This window comes from Ovis aries, chromosome 25 (assembly GCF_016772045.2).
Source record: "Ovis aries strain OAR_USU_Benz2616 breed Rambouillet chromosome 25, ARS-UI_Ramb_v3.0, whole genome shotgun sequence".
Classification (NCBI taxonomy): Eukaryota; Metazoa; Chordata; class Mammalia; order Artiodactyla; family Bovidae; genus Ovis; species Ovis aries.
In genome coordinates, this window is record NC_056078.1 from 29,845,766 (window position 1) to 29,868,416 (window position 22,651).

Here is a 22,651-nt window from a genome sequence, read left to right on the forward strand (position 1 = left end):
GACATCCCCACTCCCACCCAAGGATGCCGCCGCCGTGCCCTGTCCGCAGTCGCTGAATGTCACTGCTCCCTCTTCCTCCTGATCAGGGTAGACACAGCTCCCGAAGCATCCCCCACCCCAAAACTGCCGCGACCGCCCAGGGTACAAGGCCTAGCGGAGGACGAAGTTTGGGGCCCACGGCGGCGGGGCGGGGGGGGGGGCGCTTTGGCGAGGACCGCACCTCTCAGTCCCAGCCCTGGAGGGCACACTCCCCGCCCCAAACGGCCCAGGCATCCCCATCCTCCCGCGGACACCGGCATCCCCGCCCTCCCCCGAGGGCGGCAAGCGGAGCCCCCCAGGGCGGAGGCAGGTACCCCCGGGGCGGGGACTGGGGCGGGCGGGGTCCAGGCTGCGCCCCCGGCCGGGCCGGGCGGGCTAGCTGGCGGCGCGGGGGGAGCGGGGCTGGGCGGCGCTGCCTCGGGCTCTGTGCGCTGCAGCCCGGAGCCGAGGAGGAGGAGGAGGCGGAGGAGGAGAAGGAGGCGGCGGCGGTGGGTCCCGGGCGGGGGGAGCGCGGCGCTGCGGACCCGGGCGGCTGGCAAAGGACGAGGCGGAGGCTGAGGAAGGCAGCGGGGAGACCCGGGCTGCAGCAACAAAGGGCAGCAAGCGATTGGCCGGGCTGCAGGCGAGGTTAGCCCGGGACCGGGGTGGCTGGAGGCAGCGGCGAACGGTGCACGTGCTTGCAGACACGGGCGAGTGTGGAGCCGGGGGGTGCACGCCCGGCGGGTAAGGGCTTGCTCCCCCTCGGCATGGGATGGCGAGGAGGCTGCAGCGACATCATACTGCCTGCACCCGGCCTCGGCTTGCAGGGTAGGGGTGCGTGGGGGGTAAGGATGCGAGCCAGGGGGCGGGCGAGTAGTCGCCCGGGACAGGACGGGAGAAGGTGGAGGAGGGGGCGGGATGGAACGCTCCAGGCGGCGCGCCCGTCCGCGCGCTCCACCGCAGGAGCTAGCGACTGAGAACCTCGAATTTTAACTTCGCGTGCCCGCCCGCGCGCGCCCGCCCGCGCCCACCCCTAAATCCTGCGGCCGCCGCCAGCGATCAGCTCTCACACAAACTTTAGCTGCGGGCTAGGGGGTTCGGGGTTGAGTGGGGGAGGGGAAAGGGAGAAGGCCCTCTGATTGGCGTTGTCTGCAGCCAATAAGGCCAAGTACCTCTCCTGCGAGTAGACCCAATCCTTTTCTAGAGGTAGAGGGGGCGGGTAGGTGGAAGTAGAGGTTGCGTGGTGTCTGGGCGAGAGAAAAAGGGCTGGACCAATAGGTGCCCAGAATAGGCGGGCCAGGCGGTCTGTTGATTGGTACTGGCAGTGGGCCCTCCCCCGGGGTGGTACCGGAGGGGGGGCTGATGGGTCGAGGGGTGTGCCTATGCGGAGGCGAGATGACCGGCAGGATCCTGCCCCAATGGGCTGCAGAGTGGTTAGTGTGTGGGTGACGGACAGACTCCTAGGCCAACGGGTGGCCCTAAGTGTCTGCGGTCTAGTCCAATGGAGCAGCGCTGGGGCGGGACCGTGGCTCGGGTTTAATGAGACTCCATTGGGCTGTAATCAGTGTCATGTCGGATTCATGTCAACGACAACAACAGGGGGACACAAAATGGCGGCGGCTTAGCTCCTACCCCTGGCGGCGGCGGCAGCGGTGGCGGAGGCGACGGCACCTCCTCCAGGCGGCAGCCGCGGCTTTTTTCTCAGCCAGCGGCAGCGCCCCCGGCAGGCCCTGTGGCGGTGGCGCGCGGCCAGGTCTGTCACCCACCCCGCGCGTTCCCAGGGGGAGGAGACTGGGCGGGAGGGGGGCGGAAGGGGGGGAAATAGGGGGCTTGTGACGCCCCTCCCACAGGCCTCTGCGCGAGGGTCACCGCGAGGCCGCTCGGGGTCAGGCTGCCCCTGAGCGTGACGGTAGGGGGCGGGGGAAAGGGGAGGAGGGACAGGCCCCGCCCCTCAGCGGGACCTCCAGGGCAGGGGCGGGGCTCGAGGTAGAGGGGCGGAGCGATATCGGGATGGGGGCGGGGTTCGGGTGGTCGGAAGGCGAGGGCTCGTAGGGGTTTTCTGAGTGGGAGGGACCTACTAGGAACGGTAGGGGGCCAGTGAGTGTCTGGGAAGTGCACTCCCAGGGAGGGGTTGGGTGTGAGGGGAAACGAGATGTGCAAGCAGGTGCATCAGAGAGCGTGAGGGGAGTGCAGAATTGGGAGAAGTGGAAGGAGGACCGAGGGGCAAGTGAAACGGTGCAGAAGGGTGAACTTGTAGATATGGGGGTTGGGGGGAGGCAGAGTAAGAATGGATTTGGGTGTGGTGGATATGGAGTAGTGCTGAGAAAGCGGTGCAGAGTAGATACTGGTTTGGAGGAAGTATTGAGGAAACGGGGGGTTAGGTACATTTACTATGGAGGGAAGGAGGTATCTGGGTGAATTGGGATCTTGAATAGAAAGGTTTGCTAGCTTTGGGGTATAGAAGCTTGGAAAAAACATGGAGGGATGGGAAACGGATATTCTTTGGAGAGTCTCCGGAGGACAGAAGAGCAAACTTAAATTCCAAGGGAGCCTACTTAGAATTTAAATATATTCTAAATTATTAGATATATTTTGCCCCGAGGTGACCCTTGAACAAAATATATCTAACAGAAAATCTCTTAGGAGCCAGGGGGTTCAGGAGGTGGGAAAAGGAGACAGGTGTGAAGAAGGATAGGTGGGACTGGGCGAATGTGATTTGGATTGAGTCGGGAGGGCATATGGGCAAAGATGTTAGTGTGGGAGACAGTTGTTAGAGGCTTCCCAGGTGGCTCAGTGGTAAAGAATTCACCTGTCAATGCAGGAGGGTGGGGGACAGGTTTAATCCCTGGGTCTGAAAGATCCCTTGGAGTAGGAAATGGCATGCCACTCCAATATTCTTGCCTGGAAGGGAAATTCCATGAACAGAGGAGTTGGTGGCCTACAACCCATGGGTACGCAAGTTGGCACACACTTTGGATTTCTTGGGTATAACTTGAACTGGAGTCAGCTCAAGGGGAAACTGGGTGTCTGTCTCTGAAAGAGGCTCCTTGTGTTTGCATATTTTTGAATTTGTAAGTGTTTTGGTCTGAGTTGAGTGCAGGGAGTGGTAGGAGACAAAGGGCAAAGGCAGAGGAGGGGCTAGATTACAAATGTGGAAAATAGGAAGAGAGAACCAGTGAACCAAGATTTGGGTGGAGGTACCTGGAAATTCAAAAGAAAGAGCACATGAAGACTCCTCCATATATGGACAGGAGGTGGGAGTGGCTAATGGGAATAATTTACACCGAGACAGTGTTCTAGTTCTGTGGTACTCCAAAAAAAGGTGTGTGTGTGTGTTTTGTATGACTGTGAGTAAAGTTCATTGATTTTCTGGGATAACCTTGAAGTAAAACACTCCATTCTTTTTTATTCATAAATTCTTCACACTTATCAAAATGAATTTGGGCAGGATTTTTTTTTTTTTTTCTTTTCCCAGAAGGAAAGGATAATGCATTTTTCAATTAAGGGTAAGATTCTTACCTGAGAACTTGAACTTAGGGTCAAAGATTGAGATGGTGAAGTGATAGTTAAAAAGAGAAGATAAAGACAGGGGGAGGGTTTAACATTAAAGGAGGAACTTAGGAGAATGACTGGCCAGTGGTGATGACACGGTCAGTTGAAATTTTGCCTGCCAATCAAGCCCAGGCCTCTTGAGTAGAGTGAATGTTAGGTCACAGCTGTTACACCACATGTTTATCTCTCCCACTGCTTGTGCCGATAAGGTGGGAACTGTCAGATATAAGGTGTCACGGGAGGGAAAGTTAAAATAAGGTGAATATTGGAAGGTAGTTGAGGAAGTTGGATAAATAATGTACTTCAGAAACTTTCATGGACTGTTGAATACCAGTCAGAAGAAGACGTAGCCACCTGGTACGGTTTTTTAAATGCCAGGGTTCCTAATAAGTGGCGTTTCATCTGTTAGTTCTCTACGCAATAGTTTCAGCGTTCTTGTATACAGATCCCCGTATTTGTATCAAGTGAGAGAAAAGGAATTGTTTTAGGAAAGCAGGTATGTGTGAGCTACAGTGATCAGTCTTTGCATGTAGAATAGTAAATGACTAGTGAATGGGAGAAGTGTGATCAATGGAGATTTCTTCTTTGTAGTGCTTTAATTTTCTTTTCCAGAACGCCATTAAGCAGCTTTTCATGGGACTCCCATAATCTTCCACAATTTTTCTATCATCAGTTCCGCTCTTTTTTTTTTTTGAAAGGCTGTAATATGTCCAAGTGGCCATTTAAAAAATAATTGTATTTCTTTATTTTCATTTTTGGCTGCTCGCGGGTTTTCTCTAGTTTGTGGTTAATGGTGGGTTTTGTACATGGGCTTCTCACTACAGTTACTTCTGTTGTTGCAGAGCGCAGACTGCAGGCTGCAGGGGCTCAGTAGTTGTGGTTCCCGGGCTCTAGAGCGCAGGCTCAGTAGTTGCAGCGTGTGAGCATGGTTGCTCCCTGGCATGTGGGATCTGCCAGGACCAGGGATCGAACCTGTGTTTCCTGCATTGGCAGGCAGACTCTCTACCATGACCAGGAGCCACCAGGGAAGCCTCCTCAATTCCACTCTTGCTGGGTATTTGAGTTGTTTCTGGTGTGGGGAAGTTATGAACTAATGTTCCCTGCCAGCGTTCCCGTGCTCATCACCTGGTGTGCGTGTGCACAGCCTCCGCCTGAGGTGTGCACAGGGAATGAACTGCTTCATAGGCAGCGTGATTGTTAATGCTGCCTATGCCTGTTGGCCCGGTGTTGGTTGTATAATGCTCAGTCGTGTCCTACTCTGCGACCCAGGCTCCTCTGTCCAAGAATGCTGGAGTGGGTTGCCGTTTCCTCCTCCAGGTATTAGTATAGAGGTCGAGGTCGAGGTGAAGTCGCTCAGTCATGTCCGACTCTTTGCGACCCCGTGGACTGTAGCCTGCCAGGCTCCTCCGCACCTTTAATTCTCAGAAGCGTCTGAATTTGGATGATGATCTGTATGGTTGCCCTAGTTGTGGGGTATACTTGTCTGCAACTTTACTAGGTACCAGTTTGACTATTTTCCAGAGTTGTACCAGCTGATGCTTCCTCCAGTATATCTATGTATCTGTATCTATATCTGAGTTCCCTGGCTTCTTATTCTCACCAACTGGACTTAGTCTTGTTAGCTTTTCAGCTTAGCCTTTCTGGTACACTTTGCCTTTACCTTATTAGTAAGGAGGTTGAACAGCTTTTCGTTTATTTATTGGCTACTTGGATTTCCTCACTTGTAAAGTTCCTATTCAAGTCTGTCCCCACATCTCTTCCCCCTTTTGTAAATTGGTCCTTGTGTCTTTTTATAGCTATTTAGTAGTTCTTGCTCTAAATATGAAACTCTGTCCTTTGTGTGTGTTGCAAATGCCTGCCTTCATTCTCTGGCTTGCCTTTTCACTCTCCGTGATGTCTTTTAATGAACAGAACTTCTTAATTTTAATGGAGTCAAATTTAATGGTATTTTCTTTATGGTTAGTGCTTTTTGTGTCTTGTTTTAAGACTTTTCCTGCCCTCAGGTTAAGTAGACATTCGCCTATCAATTTTATCTTCTAAATCTTTACTGACCTTAAAAGATGTATGATCATGAGGAAAATACACGCTTCTTGACCCTATCCTCACCATTTCAAATCTTTTTGCTCTTCTTCACTTTTTTCTGTTCTCTGTCTTGAATTTTTCTTTTCTGCAACTATAACTAAGCCAGGTGCTGATTTTCCCTATCTCATAGGAGAAAATGGTCATATAGACAGAAGTTCAGCTAGATTAGATTTTACAGGTCTCTAGCTGACTGCACTGCCCTTTTTCCTTTTATGAGCTAGCATTTTATTGTGTTCCTGCTATGTGTCCTCCGCCTTGGTTCTTTCATATTTGTTATCTCAGTTATTCCTCTTTACAGGTCTGCAAAACTACATTTTTCTGATTTTTACAGGTGAGAAAACTAAGACTTAGGTTGACTCAGTAATGTGCCCTATATCCCACAGCTTAGGTAGCTGACAAAGTGGGGACTTGATTCCTGAACTCTCTAGATCCATCCCATCATAGCACATTGCCCTGTTGAATAAGATTTCATGAGCCTGTTTGGCAGTATCCCAAACCGATGATAATAACTTTCTTTTTTTCAATATAACATGTTTTACTTTAAGCACATATAGAGATAATTATTGTGAAACTGGACAAAACGATCAACCTCTCTGTGTGTGTTAAAGTAAGTAAAGTTAGTGAATGGACCTTTAGAGGTCCTTGGATGGGCAACAGAGATTCTGTAAGCCCTTGAAATTGTATCCAAATGTCTGTACTTGTGTTCCTGTTTAGAAATAGATCTGTAATTTCCTTGAGATTCTCAGAGAGCAGCTTTAATTTGTTTTAAGGATATCCTCTTGGAACTGTGTGATAAAGTTAATACAGAATTCTGAAATGATGTGTATTTTCAAAATAATCTTTAAAAATTTAAGATGTCAGATTTTTTCCCCAAATACATTGTTTTTTTGCCTTTGTCATATGTTAGAATTGAATAGGAATTTTTAAATGTCAGAAAAAAACCGTCACTCTAAATTCAGTTGATTATTTCTTAAGTGAAAGTGCTTAGTTATAATATCATTATTGCTAATCAATGTACCCTGGCTCCAAAGGCCTGATGACTTCGAATGACTTTTCATCTTGTCTCTAAAATCCTGTTTTACAAGGGATCAAATTTCCTGTGAGGTTCCTAACAATGTAATTAAAGTTTAGAGACCGAAACTGTTGAGCACTTAAATTTAGGGATGACTGTGCAGACGGGATTCATAGGCTTCACCAGGAGATTGGGGACGCGTCTCTACTAACTTACGATGGTGATGTTGAAACTAATCTTTGCTGGGGATTATGGAAGCCATAATAGTTTACTGATGGTTCAGTTATTGTTTGTTGAAGCAGATTCACACAATTATAGTTTAATGACATAACAAGGATACTGTCAGCGAGGAGAGCATGACATGAAAAATTAAATTTCCAATTAATATAATATGTATTCGTTGAAATTATAATTTTCATGGTGATTTAGCCTGTTAGAAATCCTTGGAAAACATTATTAGCTTTTGAATTGAAAACTCTATGTTAATGAGTAGTGAGAAAGGACTTAGTATTATTCTAAAAAGATGGGAATTAAATATTCAATTCAACTAACATTTATGGAATGCCTACTCTGGGCTTGCTGCTGAATTAGGCTCATAAATACAAGTTGAACAAGATTGATATTTGGGGAGATGAAATACTGATTGCTTTTGTTTGTTCCTTCAGTCATCCTTCCCTTTAGCGTACACTGGATGGGTACCATGGCCAGGATTATTCAGACGTTGAGCATGTTTGTGTGGGCGTGTGTGTGTGCGCGCAGACGCGCGCTTGCATTCCACTCTCCCTCGTGTTGCTACTCCTGCACTGGCTTTCTGTTACTTCATCTGTCGTGTTTGCATGCCTCAGCCTGGCTCTTGTCACATCCAGCTTTATTTCTTACTCCTAGTCAACAAGTCCCCTCTCCAAGCATGCACTTGGACTCAGTGTTCCTCTATTTGGACAGCTCATTCTTGTTCTGTGCCTTCTCCTAGATTTCCCTTCATTCATTCACTGGTGCATCCATTTAACAAATAGACATTGAACCCCTCTTACGTTCAAGTTGTGGTCCTTGGAAATCTTGGGGCATGCCAAGATGAATCAAACATGAGTCCTGTTCTTAAGAATTTTACAGTCTATTAGGGGAGATGACTGCAAAATTCTTAAGGACAGGACTCATGTTTGATTTATCTTAGCATGCCCCAAGAGCACCCCACTCCAGTACTCTTGTCTGGAAAATCCCATGGACGGAGGAGCCTGGTGGGCTGCAGTCCATGGTTCTCTAATAATCAGACACGACTGGGCAACTTCACTTTCACTTTTCACTTTCATGCATTGGAGGAGTAAATGGCAACCCACTCCAGTGTTCTTGCCTGGAGAATCCCAGGGACAGGGGAGCCTGGTGGGCTGCCATCTCTGGGGTCGCACAGAGTCGGACACGACTGAAGCGACTTAGCAGCAGCAGCAGCAGCAGCAGCAGGGGAGGTGAGGTAAGCAAAATACAGATTAGAAATGCCAAATGATAAGTTTCCTGTTAGACAAAGTGATGTCGGGCTTCTGAGGAGGTATCTGTGGCGAGAACAGGCAGTTAATCTAAGTTCTGCCTTTCAGGGTCCAGTTTAAGTCCCATCCGTCCAAGGGATGTTCTCCCATCCGCACTACCACCGAGGAATAGTCGCAGTTTTTTTCAGACTTTGTTCCTTCTGTATTTAGAGGAGCCCTTTCTTTGAAGTGAATATGATAGAGAAGCCCATTAAATAGAGAATAGTTAAGGCAGAGATGCTTTGTTTGGTGCAGGGATTATGGTGGCCCTAGTGTGTAACCCACAAGGGCATCTGCAGGTGGTTCTGAAAGCCCAGGCACTTTCTCACAGCAGTGCCAAGGAGCCTAGTTTGAAAACCAATGGAGAGACAGGAAAGCATTTAGCATCTGAATTAGAATCTTTCATGACTTACTGGTCTGAGGTCTTGACAGTCAGAAATCTGTTTTTCTTTTGCAAAATGTGGGCAACAATGCTACCTTACAGGGTGGTTTTGAGGTTTACTTGATAATTATGTAATCTATGGCTTGCCCGGCGGCTCAGTGGTAAAGAATCCACCTGGGGTGCATGAGCCACAGGAGACATGGGTTCAACCCCTGGGTTGGGAAGATCCTTTGGAGGAGGGCATGGCAACCCATTCCAGTATTCTTGCCTGGAGAATCCCCGTGGGCAGAGGAGCCTGGCCGTCTATAGTCCATGGGGTCTCAAAGAGTCGGACACAACTGAAGTGACCTGACATACATATGCACATGATAATCTATGTAAAGTGCCTGGCTCACAGTAGGTGTCAGGCAGTGGTTGCTATTATTATAGTTTACTTCTTAAAAAAAAAAAATGGGGGTGAAATTCATATAACATAAAACCATTTTAAAGTGAACAATTCAGTGACATTTAGTATCAGTTCAGTCGCTCAGTCGTGTCTGACTCTTTGCGACCCCATGAATCGCAGCACGCCAGGCCTCCCTGTCCATCACCAACTCCCAGAGTTCACTCAGACTCACGTCCATAGAGTCAGTGATGCCATCCAGCCATCTAATCCTCTGTCGTCCCCATCTCCGCCTGCCCCCAATCCCTCCCAGCATCAGAGTCTTTTCCAGTGAGTCAACTCTTCGCATGAAGTGGCCAAAGTACTGGAGTTTCAGCTTTAGCATCATTCCTTCCAAAGAAATCCCAGGGCTGATCTCCTTCAGAATGGACTGGTTGGATCTCCTTGCAGTCCAAGGGACTCTCAAGAGTCTTCTCCAACACCACAGTTCAAAAGCATCAATTCTTCAGCGCTCAGCCTTCTTCACAGTCCAACTCTCACATCCATACATGACCACAGGAAAAACCATAGCCTTGACTAGACGGACCTTTGTTGGCAAAGTAATGTCTCTGCTTTTGAATATGCTATCTAGGTTGGTCATAACTTTTCTTCCAAAGAGTAAGCGTCTTTTAATTTCATGGCTGCAGTCCCCATCTGCAGTGATTTTGGAGCCCAAAAAAAATAAGGTCAGCTGCTGTTTCCACTGTTTCCCCGTCTATTTTTCATGAAGGGATGGGACTGGATGCCATGATCTTCGTTTTCTTAATGTTGAGCTTTAAGCCAGCTTTTTCACTCTCCTCTTTCACTTTCATCAAGAGGCTTTTCGTTCCTCTTCACTTTCTGCCATAAGGGTGGTGTCATCTGCATATCTGAGGTTATTGATAAATTTCTCCCAGCAATCTTGATTCCAGCTTGTGTTTCTTCCAGTCCAGCGTTTCTCATGGTGTACTCTGCATATAAGTTAAATAAGCAGGGGGACAATATACAGCCTTGACATACTCCTTTTCCTATTTGGAACCAGTCTGTTGTTCCATGTCCAGTTCTAACTGTTGCTTCCTGACCTGCATACAGATTTCTCAAGAGGCAGGTCAGGTGGTCTGGTATTCCCATCTCTTTCAGAATTTTCCAGTTTATTGTGATCTACACTGTCATTTAGTGGACTCACAGTGTTATGTGACCATGACCTCTATGCAGTTTTCAAAACATTGTCATCACTCCAACATAAAGTCCCTTACCCCTTAAGCCTGGAGAAGGCAATGGCAGCCCACTCCAGTACTCTTGCCTGGAAAGTCCCATGGACAGAGGAGCCTGGTAGGCTACAGTCCATGGGGTCACAAAGAGTCAGACACGACTGAGCAACTTTACTTACCCCTTAAGCCAGGCTTCCCTGGTGGCTCAGGTGGTAAAGAATTTGCCTGCAGTGTGGGAGACCTGAGTTTGACACCTGGTTGGGAAGATCCCCTGGAGAAGGGAGTGGCTACCCAATTCAGTATTCTTGCCTGAATGGAGAAGTCCATGAACAGAGGAGCCTGGCAGTCTACAGTCCATGGGGGTCGCAAAGAATCTGACACAACTGAGTGACTTTCACTACTTTTCACTTTTACCCATTAAGCAGTCTCTCCTCACCATCTCCCCCATCCCTTCCCAGGTCCCAGCAACCTGTGTTCTGTTTCTAGCTTTATCTGTTCTGGGAGCTTCCTATCCATGGGATTAAATGATATGTAGCCTTTTGTGTCTGGCCTCTTTCACAGCGTAGTGTGAGGTTCGTCTGTGTCGCAGCATGTATCACTACTTCATCACTCTTTCTTTTCTAAAGACGAGTTCACTTTTATTTTTGGCTGTGCTGTTTTTCCCCGTTGTTGCATGCAGGCTTTCTCTAGTTGCGGTGAGTCAGGGCTGCTCTTGGTGGCAGTGCTCAGGCTTCCCATTGCCGTGGCTTCTCTTGTTGCAGAGCAGGGGCTCAGGGTGCGTGGGCTTCAGTAGTCGTGGCTCACGGGCTCCCCAGTGCACGTTCAGGAGTTACGGTAATGGGCGTAGTTGCCCCTCAGCCTGCGGGATCGTCCCCTCCAGGGATTGAACCTATGTCCCCTGCATCTGAAGGCAGACTGTCCACCACTGGATCACCAGGGAAGCCCCCGCTGCGTCATTTCTCATTATGATTGAATAATATTCTAGTGTATGGATATACCATATTTTATTCACCCATTTGTCTGTCTGTTGATGGACATTGACCTGTTTCCACTTCTTTTGGCTGTTGGGAATAATGCTGTCCTGAACGTGAGTATACATGTCCTTATCTAAGTCCCTGTTTTCAGTTCCTTGGGGTGTATATCTGGAAAGTGAAAGTGTGAGCTCATACAGTAATTTTATGTTTAATTTTTTTGAAGAACTACCAAGTTGTGCTGAATTGCTTCTTTTCCCCACAGCATCTACCAGAGGGCTGCACACGCAGAACAGTATCTCACTAAATTTGCTGGTTGTTCTTTGATAGTGTTTATAACCTCACCTCCCAGTTCACAGGTTTTGGGCCTTGAGCATTAATTTTGAGAAGTAATCGCACGCAGGATTTGAAAGTTAAACCAGTATTACTGTATGGATGAGGTCTGATGTCCCAGAAATTTGTTCACTAAGAATGCTGTTTGGAGCAACTGTGCTAGTAGTCTGTGCTGGGTGGTTATAGAAGAAGAGAAGTTAAGTTCCCTTCCCTTAAACAGTCTATATTCTTTTTCAGACGATATTGTTAAGATTTGTGGATCCTGACTCAGTTACATAATAGGCTATGAAAAAATCCAGGAGCCTATAAAAGTGGGAGAGCTAAAAATAACTGTTTTGTCAGTATGACAGAAGAGTAAACTCAACTATTAATCTTTATTTTTTTCTACCACTGCTTTTGGCTCATCCGCAATCTTATGACTCGAGTGTTATGACATTGATTTTGAAGAAACACACAGCCTTAGTAAAAGCTTAGAGGAGGCTTCACATAGAATTTATGATCCAGGGTATTTTGACTCTTCTTATGCTGACATGAGTATTTCTGAATAGTGTTGATATTTTTATAATACTAATGAAGCCAAAAGCTCAGTGTTGGACGAAGCATTTCTCTAGATTTGTTTAGAATAGTTTGTAATGAATGATGTAAATAGTGTTTTATTAAAAACTGTATGATACAACCATATAATTTACTCATGTTACTTTGTAGTTAAAAATAGTGATTCAAAACCTTAGAAAATAGAGTAATTTAATTTTGATGTAGCATGAGTCCCCAGAATTAATTTGGAATGACTCATTCTTAGTTTTGATAGCCTTTTAGTCCAGCTTTCAAGCTTTTATAGAAAAAAATGAAAACAGCATAACGGTTTTCAGGGTCGCACTTGTAATAGCATGAGCTGTCTACTTGTGGGACCAATCCTAGGGCTTTGGAAGAGAGAAATGGTGTGGATAATTCTGAATCAGGGGAGGCAGGGGACGGAAAGCATTTCTAACTGGCTTTTTAATGAATTATGCATTTTTTTTTTTGCCTTAGATTTGTCTTTCTAGTTAAATATTGCTTAGACTAAAATTGGTTTTCAGTCTATTCTCTTAACATATACCAATTTACAGTGGGGCCAGTGGGATGTCAGAAACAAACCAGCCTAAGATTAAAAAACATGCAGTGGGTAATATACAAAGTGGATAATATACATGTGTTTAGTTGAGAATTGGCTACAGATAAGAGACTTATGATTTTGTTCCTTTCTTAGCTCTGTGTGTGTCTGTTTTTAACACTGATTCAGCTTGTAGCAAAGAGCTGCTGAGTTACATCTGCTTCTGCCTAATTAACTCTGTTGGTTGATGTCAGATGAGAGCTAATTTTGAGATTAAATTGAGGAGTAAGGTATGTGTCTGTGGCTAGGGGAGGAGAGAAGGAGGCTCTAAGGTTACTTGGTGGTTCTGCACGGTATCAGTACAGCTGTCCATAGTGTTGTTTCACGTTTACTTTTTGCCTCCCTGGTGGCTCAGCTGGTAAAGAATCTTCCTGCATGCAAGAGACTGCCCGCGGCGCAGGAGCCTCAGTTTTGACCGCTGGGTTGGGAAGATCCCCTGGAGAAGGAAGTGGCAATCCACTCCGTTATTCTTGCCTAGAGAATTCCATGGACAGAGAAGCCTGGCGGGCTGTGGTCCATGGGTTTGCAAGAGTCAGACACAACTTAGCGACTAACCACCACTGCCCTGAAATGTGTCCTGTGCTGACGTACTGTGGAAACTGGTGCATCTTTCTCTTAGTTGCAGCTATTGGCCATATCTTGATAGTTCAATCAGTACTTAGATACCAGATGACCCTTGGGATAAAGAGTGAATGTTGCCTGGGAAAGTTAATATTGACCTTTAAACAGTGTTTGACTATTTTTTTTTCTTCCATCCAGACAAAATGTTATACCTGCCTGACTACTTGAGTTATAGTGAGTTTTTGGTTTTTTTTAAATGATGAAATTCTTTCTTAGTCTCTATTGCAAACCTGATTTTTTAAAATTTGGAGGACAGGTCTAGCTTTGAAGAAGCCTGAAAATTTACTTCCTGAGGTACTTCTTGTGGGGCTTCTTGTCAAAGAGAGCTAGCTTATCACCAAATAGGGTGTACCAGTAAACTCACCGTGTCTGGATTGAGTATCATGGAGATCCAGAGATGGTTGCTGAATTTAAGGGGTGTCCTAATGCCCGAATTAACATTTACATTTTTTTCTTTTGGCAGATTTGCCTGACGATCTGGACAATCTTCTTTTTTGTCATGGACTGTTAGAACACTTGGAGTTCCGATTCTGGTATTTTCCCTTTTTTTTCATTGTATTTTTCAGATGTAAAAATGTCAGTCTGGTTGAAATGTGTTGGTCATGGAGATGAACAGTTCTTTTGATTGTGGGTTAGGATTATGGTAATAGCTTGTCATGAAGGTGTATTTTGAGTATTAATTATGAAATGTATTTTGTTTTAAGGTATGTTCATTGGCCTGTGTAACCAAAATGCCTGAAAGCAACTTTGCAATATTAGATACTTTTCTGTGACCTCTTTTCCTGCTTCCTGCAGTTGTATTTTGTGCAATCAAATTAAATTAGTTGATTTATCCTGAATAAATGATGAAAGATGAAATAATTGCTTGGACACGGTGAAATGTCTTCTAATGAAACTTTGCCCCGAACCATTTTACTTTGGAAAGATCAGCTTCCTGTTCTAAACTTACTAAAGCAGAATGATTTCTGTGTTCTGTCCTGAAAGTGGTTGCACGATGAAAGCCAATGATTTCATTCTTAAACACACTGTGTTCCAAGTCTAACATTTTTGTCAATGATTTATGTAATGACACAAAGGGGAGTGCTTATTAGATTTGCAGATGACATAGATGACAGAATCAAGATTCAAAACAGTTTTTAACAAGTTGGAAGATAGACTCAAACCAATAAGATGAACCGTGATAAGTTTAAAAGTCTGAGCATTTATTAAATTTGTATGGGGTAGAGAATGAAAATCCTCAGCTGAACAGTTTTTTTGAAAGAATATCTGAGATTTTTAGTTGGACTGCATGCTTGGCATGAACCAGTTGTGTGGCAGTGCTGGTAGGAAAGTTTATATAACCCTGGGTTGCATTTATAATTGGATAATGCCTGGACTGCCAGATTTTAAGATGAGCATTAGCCAGGCTAATGAGTGAGCATGAGAAGGAGGTGCTTGGAAACCTGTAATGTGTGGGCATGTTAAGGAATTGGGATATGAGTGTTCCAAGGTGGACTGCAGGTAGAATGGGATTTGATTGTAGTGGTTTTCAAAAGATACTTGTTTTCAAATATATGAAGGAGTGTATTATTAAAGAATTTCTTGAGTTTGTTCCAGGGGAACTAGAGCTAGTGGGTGAAAGTTACGGGAAGAAAGATTTTGGCTCCTCTGAGCAAGAGATATATTACAGTCAGAGCTGTCCAGCAGTGGCATGAGCTGTCTTGAGAAGTGACAAATTCTCAATCACTGAAAGTATTTTGAGACTTTATGGCCCATCTGTTGGGGAATTGAACAAGGGGTCTTTTACTGTTTAACTAGAAGTTGGATTGGATGACCTATAAGATCTCTTTAGTCCCAAGTTTCTAAATCTGAATGGAGAAAAATAGAATGAAACTATAGTATACTAATTGCAAAAAGGACAAATCCTTTTTGAAACTGCCACTTTCAAACTAGTATAGTTCAGTGGTCCAGTTGTTTTTTAGCAACAGAATCTTTGAAAGCAAATGTTAAATTCTTCAGTGTATCTGCTTAAATTTTGGGGAAAAACATTATTTTACCCTTTTTAAAATGTTTATTTTATTTATTTCATTTTTATTTTATTTTTATTGTTTTACCAACTCTTTGCACCCCCATGGACTATACAATTCCATGGAATTCTCCAGGCCAGAATGCTGGAGTGGGTAGCCTTTCCCTTCTCCAGGGGATCTTCCTAACCCAGGGATTGAACCCAGGTCTCCCACATTGCAGGTGGATTCTTTACCAGCTGAGCCACAAGGGAAGCTCATTTTACTCTTTGAGGTACATTAAATGTAAATAAGCAATCAGAGATAACTTTATAATTTTATGAGCCATTTTTCAGAGTGTGTAGGCATTGTATTAAGTGGAAATGATGATAGCTGTGCTGGGCTGCATATTAGATAATGTTTTCACTTAATTCTCTCAGCAGTCCTGGAAGGATATACTATTATTGCCCTACAGGTAAAGTGACAGAAACTTAAGTCATTTACCCAGATTTCTCTGCTTGACATGGGTAGGGCCAGCGTGTGAACTATTAGTCTTAATTGCAGAGGAAGAACTAGCTGGAACAAGCAGTTGAGGCTCAAGTGAAGGCAGAACGGACTTAAGTTAGAATAAAGGCCTATGAACCTGGAGTCTACCACTGACTGTTATCCTGTGTTGCACCTTTCCCCGAGCGTCAGGTTACCCATAGAGTCATCCTGCAGATTACAAGTTATATATGAGCACACTCTGAAAACTTCAAACTGTTTGAAAAAGAGTTTTAAGATGTGGATTTTATCTGTGAAGAGCAAGATTAGGGCCCAGATCTGACTCAACTCCCAGACCAGGGTGCTTTGGCTGGTGCTCTTGGCAGGTGTTCTCAATACCAGATTGGAGATCTAGGGGATTTTTGTGTATATCAGGAGGTTCTCAGAAAGCAGTATCAGTGTCTACCTGGAATAGAATGTGTACAAATCTTGCTCGAATTGAGCGGTTTCGTGAGCTAAGCGGGTAGAGACACCTCAAGGGCTCCATTATTCAAAAGGTGACAGGTTATGTTACCACATTAGTTTCAGTTTTCTTCCAACCTGTGGATGAGAGAGTGTTACAGAACCTCTTCAAAGGGCTGGGGGAAAATGGTTCTGTAGCAGAGGCTCAGTGGGAAATTTTCTTATGTGTGAGACTTGAGAAATAGGTAGAATGTTTAGCTGAAATAGAAGAGTCAGGACTATTGCTCTTTTTTTTTTTTTTTAAGTTTAAAATTCTTTTTACGTTTAATGTATCAGAGTTTTTTCCTTTTTTAAAAAAAATATTTAATTTTTTGGCTGTGCTGGCATTTGGGATCTTTAGTTGCAGCCTGTGGTATCTAGTTTGCTGACCCGGCATCAAACCCCGGCCCCCTGCATTGGGCGCATGGAGTCTTAGCCACTGAACCACCGGGGAGATCCCCACCATCAGATGTTTTGCACCATAGATTTATTTTGGTGTTGATTTTATGTTTATGGTAGATACATATCTTGAACCACTAACATGTAATTTTGTTAATTTCAATGAAGGTTATCCATTAAATATGTATTGATAACTTAGATATGATCTCTTAAATGCCCCATAAACAACTCGTATAAATAACAAATGAAAAATCCTAAAAGAAATTCCTTTTCAGACTGTGACCCAATTTCTGGTTGGAAAATATAATCACTGTGGCTTTGTTACATAATACCTGCTTGTCATTATTTCTGTGGTCATTTTGCATCTGAAAAAGTCTTTTACTTTATTTTTAGAAGTTTCATTATTAAGAGTTTTTCCTTCTTTTTTATCTTTTAAGGTCTTGATTTCCTGGTTAAAGATGCTCTTCACCCGAATGCAGTTTTTCCTGTTGGTCAAATAAGACAAATATCAACTTTGCCTGTTCATCCTCTTTTTAATCTCTAAAGGATGGATATTTGTGAGATGTTGCTTAATATGGTCTGGAATAGTCTGCCCATTTGTTGAATTGTAAGTGACTTTTAAATGTGCAAGTTCTGTTAAATACAAGGAGAACCTCTATGGGTAACTTTTGTACTGAAGTCATTTGTCAACCATGGTAAAACTTGCAAACCCACTTTATACAGAGTGGATTCTTGAAGCTATACAGAAAATAAAGAAGCAAAAGCAAAGGCCCTCCGAAGAGAGAATCTGCCATGCCGTCAGCACTTCCCATGGGTTGGATAAGAAGACCGTCTCTGAGCAGCTGGAACTCAGTGTTCAGGATGGCTCAGTTCTCAAAGTCACCAACAAAGGCCTTGCCTCCTACAAGGACCCAGACAACCCTGGGCGCTTCTCATCAGTTAAACCAGGCACTTTCCCTAAGTCAGCCAAGGGGTCGAGAGGATCATGCAATGATCTGCGCAACGTGGATTGGAATAAACTTCTAAGGAGAGCAATTGAAGGACTGGAGGAGCCAAATGGCTCCTCCCTGAAGAACATTGAGAAGTATCTCAGAAGTCAAAGTGATCTCACAAGCACCACCACCAACCCAGCCTTTCAGCAGCGGCTGCGACTGGGGGCCAAACGCGCAGTGAACAATGGGAGGTTACTGAAAGACGGACCACAGTACAGGGTCAATTACGGAGGCTTAGATGGCAAAGGGGCTCCCAAGTACCCCAGTGCTTTCCCATCTTCACTCCCACCTGTCAGCCTTCTACCCCACGAGAAAGATCAGGTAAGTGCAGACAGAAGTGTCAGTACTTTCTAAGTATTGCCCATTTGACTTGTATGGTTTCAGTTAAGTTTTACACAGACGCAAGTTAAGTTTGATAAAATCAAAATGTTTTGCCTCTGAGCAGTCTTTTATATTTTAAGAGATATATATTATTTTACAATATAAATTGCTCTCTATTGTTCTACAGTGTGTTGAGGGCTTCCTCATTGGTTGAATAAGAATTTAATGTGATGATTATGTGATTTGTTTTTTAAACTCTAATTGCTAATCCTTGGGTGCTTGAAGGGCCCAGGATAGATAACTTCACTCTTTACTCAAGGCAGGATCATATATTTATTTCAAAAATCTAAGAAAAGCCATTGCATGCTTTTCTCTTTTAAAATTATTACTTATGTTTTTTTTTAGCTTTATGAGGTATAATTGATTTATCTTCCTCTTTATTGTTGTTTCCGAGAAGAAGAATCTTAAGACTAATTATTTTAATACTGATAGCTTGTGCATTACTGGAAGTGTTACAGTATGTGACCTAAATCCTGCCTGTTTCAATTTAAAGTCATTTATTACTTGTTCACTTTTCTCATCTGGTGAAAGCGAATGTTTATTTTGTCTCGTCTGTATCTTTCTTATAATCTTTGGTTTCTCTGGGCTTTCTGTTATTTCTTTCTCCTAAAGTTACTGCTGCAATTTAAAGTATTTGGTTATGTAGGGTTATCCTTTGTTTTATTTCAAAGCTATTGAAGTTACCACCCAAACTAAACCCAAAATAGAGCAGCAACAAATTGTTTATAATGATTTCAGCCCTCCAGTTTATCTGTCTATCCCTTGAGGGGGTGGATGTATTGATGCCAGTTATTAATAACTTTACATCTTGTAAACTGTTAGCCATTGTTGATAGACAGGGTGGTTGTTGTATGAGCGAACTGCATTTTCAGAAGTGCTAGAAGCAGTGTCAGGAAAAGCTGTGCTCCTGAGGACTTGTTTTTCCTCTTTGGATATTGTTGCCCTTGAGATAGCCCCTGCTTCCCTCACTGCATTAAGCTGATAGAGGCTCATCCTTGCAAACTAAGTGGGACCAGGTGATTTGCTTTTCCATGGACTAATCTAAACCCTAGCATTTATTTTTTAACTGTATTTCTATTTTATTAATTTTCCTCAACATTTATTTTATCCTTGGGTGGTATTTGTGTTTGTGTAACCAATCCCCAGTTCTTTGTGAGAGAATGTGGGCATAAAGAAAGAAATAAGTAAACCTTTGAAATTTTCTTTTTAATAACATTTGTTTCAAGAAAATACAGCAGGTGACTTAAATCCTAATTTCTGTTTCTGACACAGCCACATTGAGCATTTCTGTTTCTCATTAAATATTTTTATAAAAGCTTACGCCACAAGGAAATTCCTTAAGGGAATGTAGAGCCATTTCTTGATGGTTTTGGATGTCTTTGTTTTAAAAATATATGCATTACTCTAAGGCATTAATATATTAAAGCTTTATAATTATCAGGTACATGGACTAATTCAGGCAGCTTTAGGCAATTTAATAGCATGTTTTAATAATTTTGTGATCCAGGGGAATATCTTAACTTGTGGTAGAGAAATCATTATAGATTTTCCACAGTCCCTTTCCTCTCCTTCTCTTTAACCTTGCTCATCGTTATTTTTGCCATTCTTATCATATTTTTTTCATACAGCATCTACACAAAAGTATTTTTAGTCTAAGGGAAGACTCCTGTCCGGAGGTGTCTAGAATTGAGAACAGAGTGATTTATTGCTTAGCATGCAAATTGTTCCTGCTCTTTCTGTGATGCTGTTCTTTAAATTGTCCAGTTAGCATCATCCTATAACAAGGAATGCTGAGAAAATGTGTCCTGTAATTTTTATTTGATGAAATTTGGGAATTGTATTGAGTAATCATAATCTAATTCTTAAAAGAGGACGAATAAACATAAATGAAAATCAGATCAAGTCACTTTGGCCAGAATGTGCTGTATTGCTTCCATTGTATATTACAATGGCATTTTTCCTTGAAAAATGTGATGAGAACTACATTAGAATATATTGCCCTTTGAGATTACAAGGGGTAAATAGTTTAAAACCCTGTAAACTTTCGAAGTCAGTGTAATAGAAATTCTTATCCTGGGTGCATGAATGAGTTTGGGGTAGGTAGGCTAACAAATCCTCTTAAATAGAACAGTCGTTTGTATCCACATGTTTTCCTAGGGTCAGGGTCTGTAATTTTTATCAGATTCTCAAAGGGATCTAAAATGTCAAAGAGCCAATGTGAACATTTTTATACTGTAGAAGATATTTTTGAGTTTGTTATACAAAAACCTGTATATATGTATGTATGTGTGTGTGTGTGTGTATATATATATATATATACACTAATTGTTACCTTTCCATTGTTTTTGCTTCAGCTGTTGAACTTGGATCTGTATGTAAACTAGTTCTACTATAGCTTCATGTATATAGGACTTGCTCTAATATATTTGAAAGGCAGATTATCATTGTTCTTGTGCTAGAAGTCTGAAGAATTCACACTGTGGGAGGACATTTATGATATAAATGGCCGCTGTACAGAGATGAAGTCATTCAATCACAATTTAGCTGACCAGTATCTTTTAAGAAGCTGTTACTCTAGTTACTTTTGTTGAGCAGTTTCATTTAATGGTAAAAAAGAAAATAAAAAGAGTGAAAGTAATAACATTTCTTGTTAAACGCTGGCACTCTTCCAAGTGCTTTACATTTATTGTCTCATTATCACAATAACTGTGAGGGCCATAGATTATTATCCTTTTATAGATGAAAAACGGAGGCTCAAAACCTAAGCAGTTTATCCAAGGTCACTTACAGAGCTGGTGAACGGTGAAGCCAAGATTCTGAGACAGTCTGACTCTAGACCTCTTTACCACTGGGCTGTATACTGGGCAACAGGTGGGGCTTTTCATTAGCAATACAAGTATCTCTTTCAAGTCCTCAAATGCTTTGAAGCAGTTTTCCCCCCAACCAATAGATTTTTGGCATTTTAAATTTGGTAGCTGCAATGAGCTTATTACAGTTTTTGAAGCAGGTACTATTTATAATATTAGCAGTATGGGAAAGCAGTAGGGAAAATAGTAACTCTGTGTCTAATTAGATTTAACATTGTCATCATTCCTGTGCATGACTGCTAGGAGGAATACAATGCGAGTTGAAATAGAAGGGCTCCCTCCTTTCTAACATGTAATTGCACATCTTCTGATAGTCTGGAATTCAAATTGGATATTACCATACTGGCTCCTTAGCATAACTTCTTTGTATTTATTTAAGAAAGCTCTCTTTGGTGAGGTGATATGGAAACGAATTAAACCACTGAAGATAAAAGTTTATCTTTGATTTGATGAGGGAACTCCTAAAGGATAGTGTTAGAGTTTCTCATTAAAAATGGTAAAGCTCAATTAGGTCAGATTTTTATGAGGACTTTGGAAAAGTCAAATATTCTAAGAGAGACTTTAGTTATCAGTATGCATTTTGTAGCATTAAGATTCTATTTGAACATTTGGGCTTTAGCATTTTTATAAAATCAGTTTGGTTCAGTTTTAAACAAATTCCTCGGTATTTCACTTTATTGGTAATATCTTCCTAAAATTTATTAAGTGCCAAATCTTGGTATGTTTCTAGTGCAGTACATATTATTATAATAGGAGCTCTCATTTTTGGCAGCTGTGGTTGGAAAGGGAGACACTTCTAATATCAGGTAGGGCTTTTGATGTTTTTTTCTTGAAGAAATGAAATACCTATATTATAATACTATGAAAAAGCTTCAAACATAATTACCACACCAGTGATACTGTCAAAAAGAAAAAAAAAAAAAATGAGTTTCAGAAGGAGCACAGATGATCAGAAATGGGGCTGAGAGATAAAACTATATTAAAAAATCACTTTTTGTGCTCTTGGCCTGTTCAGCTGTTTATTCTGTTTGTCCCTCACTCCTTTTAGGGAGCTATTTTATTTATGGTTATTGGTTATTACTATGAAATAGTTCCTTAAATAGAAGGGTTTTTTTTTAAAGGAAGTGTAGTAGCAAAGAACAAATCTGACTCCATATTAGATCTGTTTCCTTTTTTTTTGAGTTTTCATAAACAGAAGGTTAATGGATATCCTACATCAATTTCCTGTATTGTGTAAATGCCATAATTTAAATAACTTAATTTTTTCTTTTCTTCAGTTTTCTCCCTGCCCTCCTCCTCCCTTTCTGGGATTTTTTTCAATTGCCTGTACTCTGTGAAGGACCATTCACTAGTCCATATTGTTCTTTGATGTGGCAGGCTTCCAGAAGTTTCTCAGCTGTAGAATTGTCCATGGCTGCAGACAACTCTGGATCTTTTTGACAGAAATGTGTGTATCTTTTATCTGCTAATTATGGAGTCCAAACGTCCTCTCTGTTGTCCTGCTCAGTCCTCCTTTGAATTGGTGTCCTTTGTATTGCAGATGGCACATTTCTCAGAGTGCTTAGCTGTGTGCATTCAACTGAAAGTTGGAAAAAGCCCTGAATACACCAAAATGTACTCTTACACGTCACCTGAATTTTGGAGTTGGTATGGATCAAGGTCAGTTTTAGAATGACTGAAGTCAGACAGAAAGCTGCTCTGTCATGTGAATGACTAGGTGAATCCATACGTGCTTTTCCAGGGTCAGGGAGGGAAAAGGATTGTTATGTTATTCCTGTGTTTAAGCTTCAGAAGTTC

The 22,651-nt window shown here is 42.8% G+C and overlaps 1 protein-coding gene across 15 annotated transcripts in view; it reads left to right on the top strand.

The window, feature by feature from the left end:
- Positions 1 to 246: 246 nt before the first annotated feature.
- The window catches only part of KAT6B (lysine acetyltransferase 6B), a 183,974-nt gene continuing 161,569 nt past the window's right edge, over positions 247 to 22,651 (top strand). For 4 of the 15 annotated variants that reach the window (XM_015104456.4, XM_060406695.1, XM_060406700.1 and 1 more), the window contains exons 1-3: positions 541 to 666; positions 13,713 to 13,782; positions 17,052 to 17,927. In XM_015104456.4, coding sequence (XP_014959942.3) covers positions 17,307 to 17,927 — 621 coding nt within the window. In that variant the 5' untranslated portion in view covers positions 541 to 666; positions 13,713 to 13,782; positions 17,052 to 17,306. Of the gene's footprint in view, positions 350 to 540; positions 763 to 1,581; positions 1,772 to 1,866; positions 2,254 to 13,712; positions 13,783 to 17,051; positions 17,928 to 22,651 lie in introns of those variants that run through there. The other 11 variants (XM_042240973.2, XM_060406697.1, XM_060406701.1 and 8 more) reach the window with 7 other exon arrangements.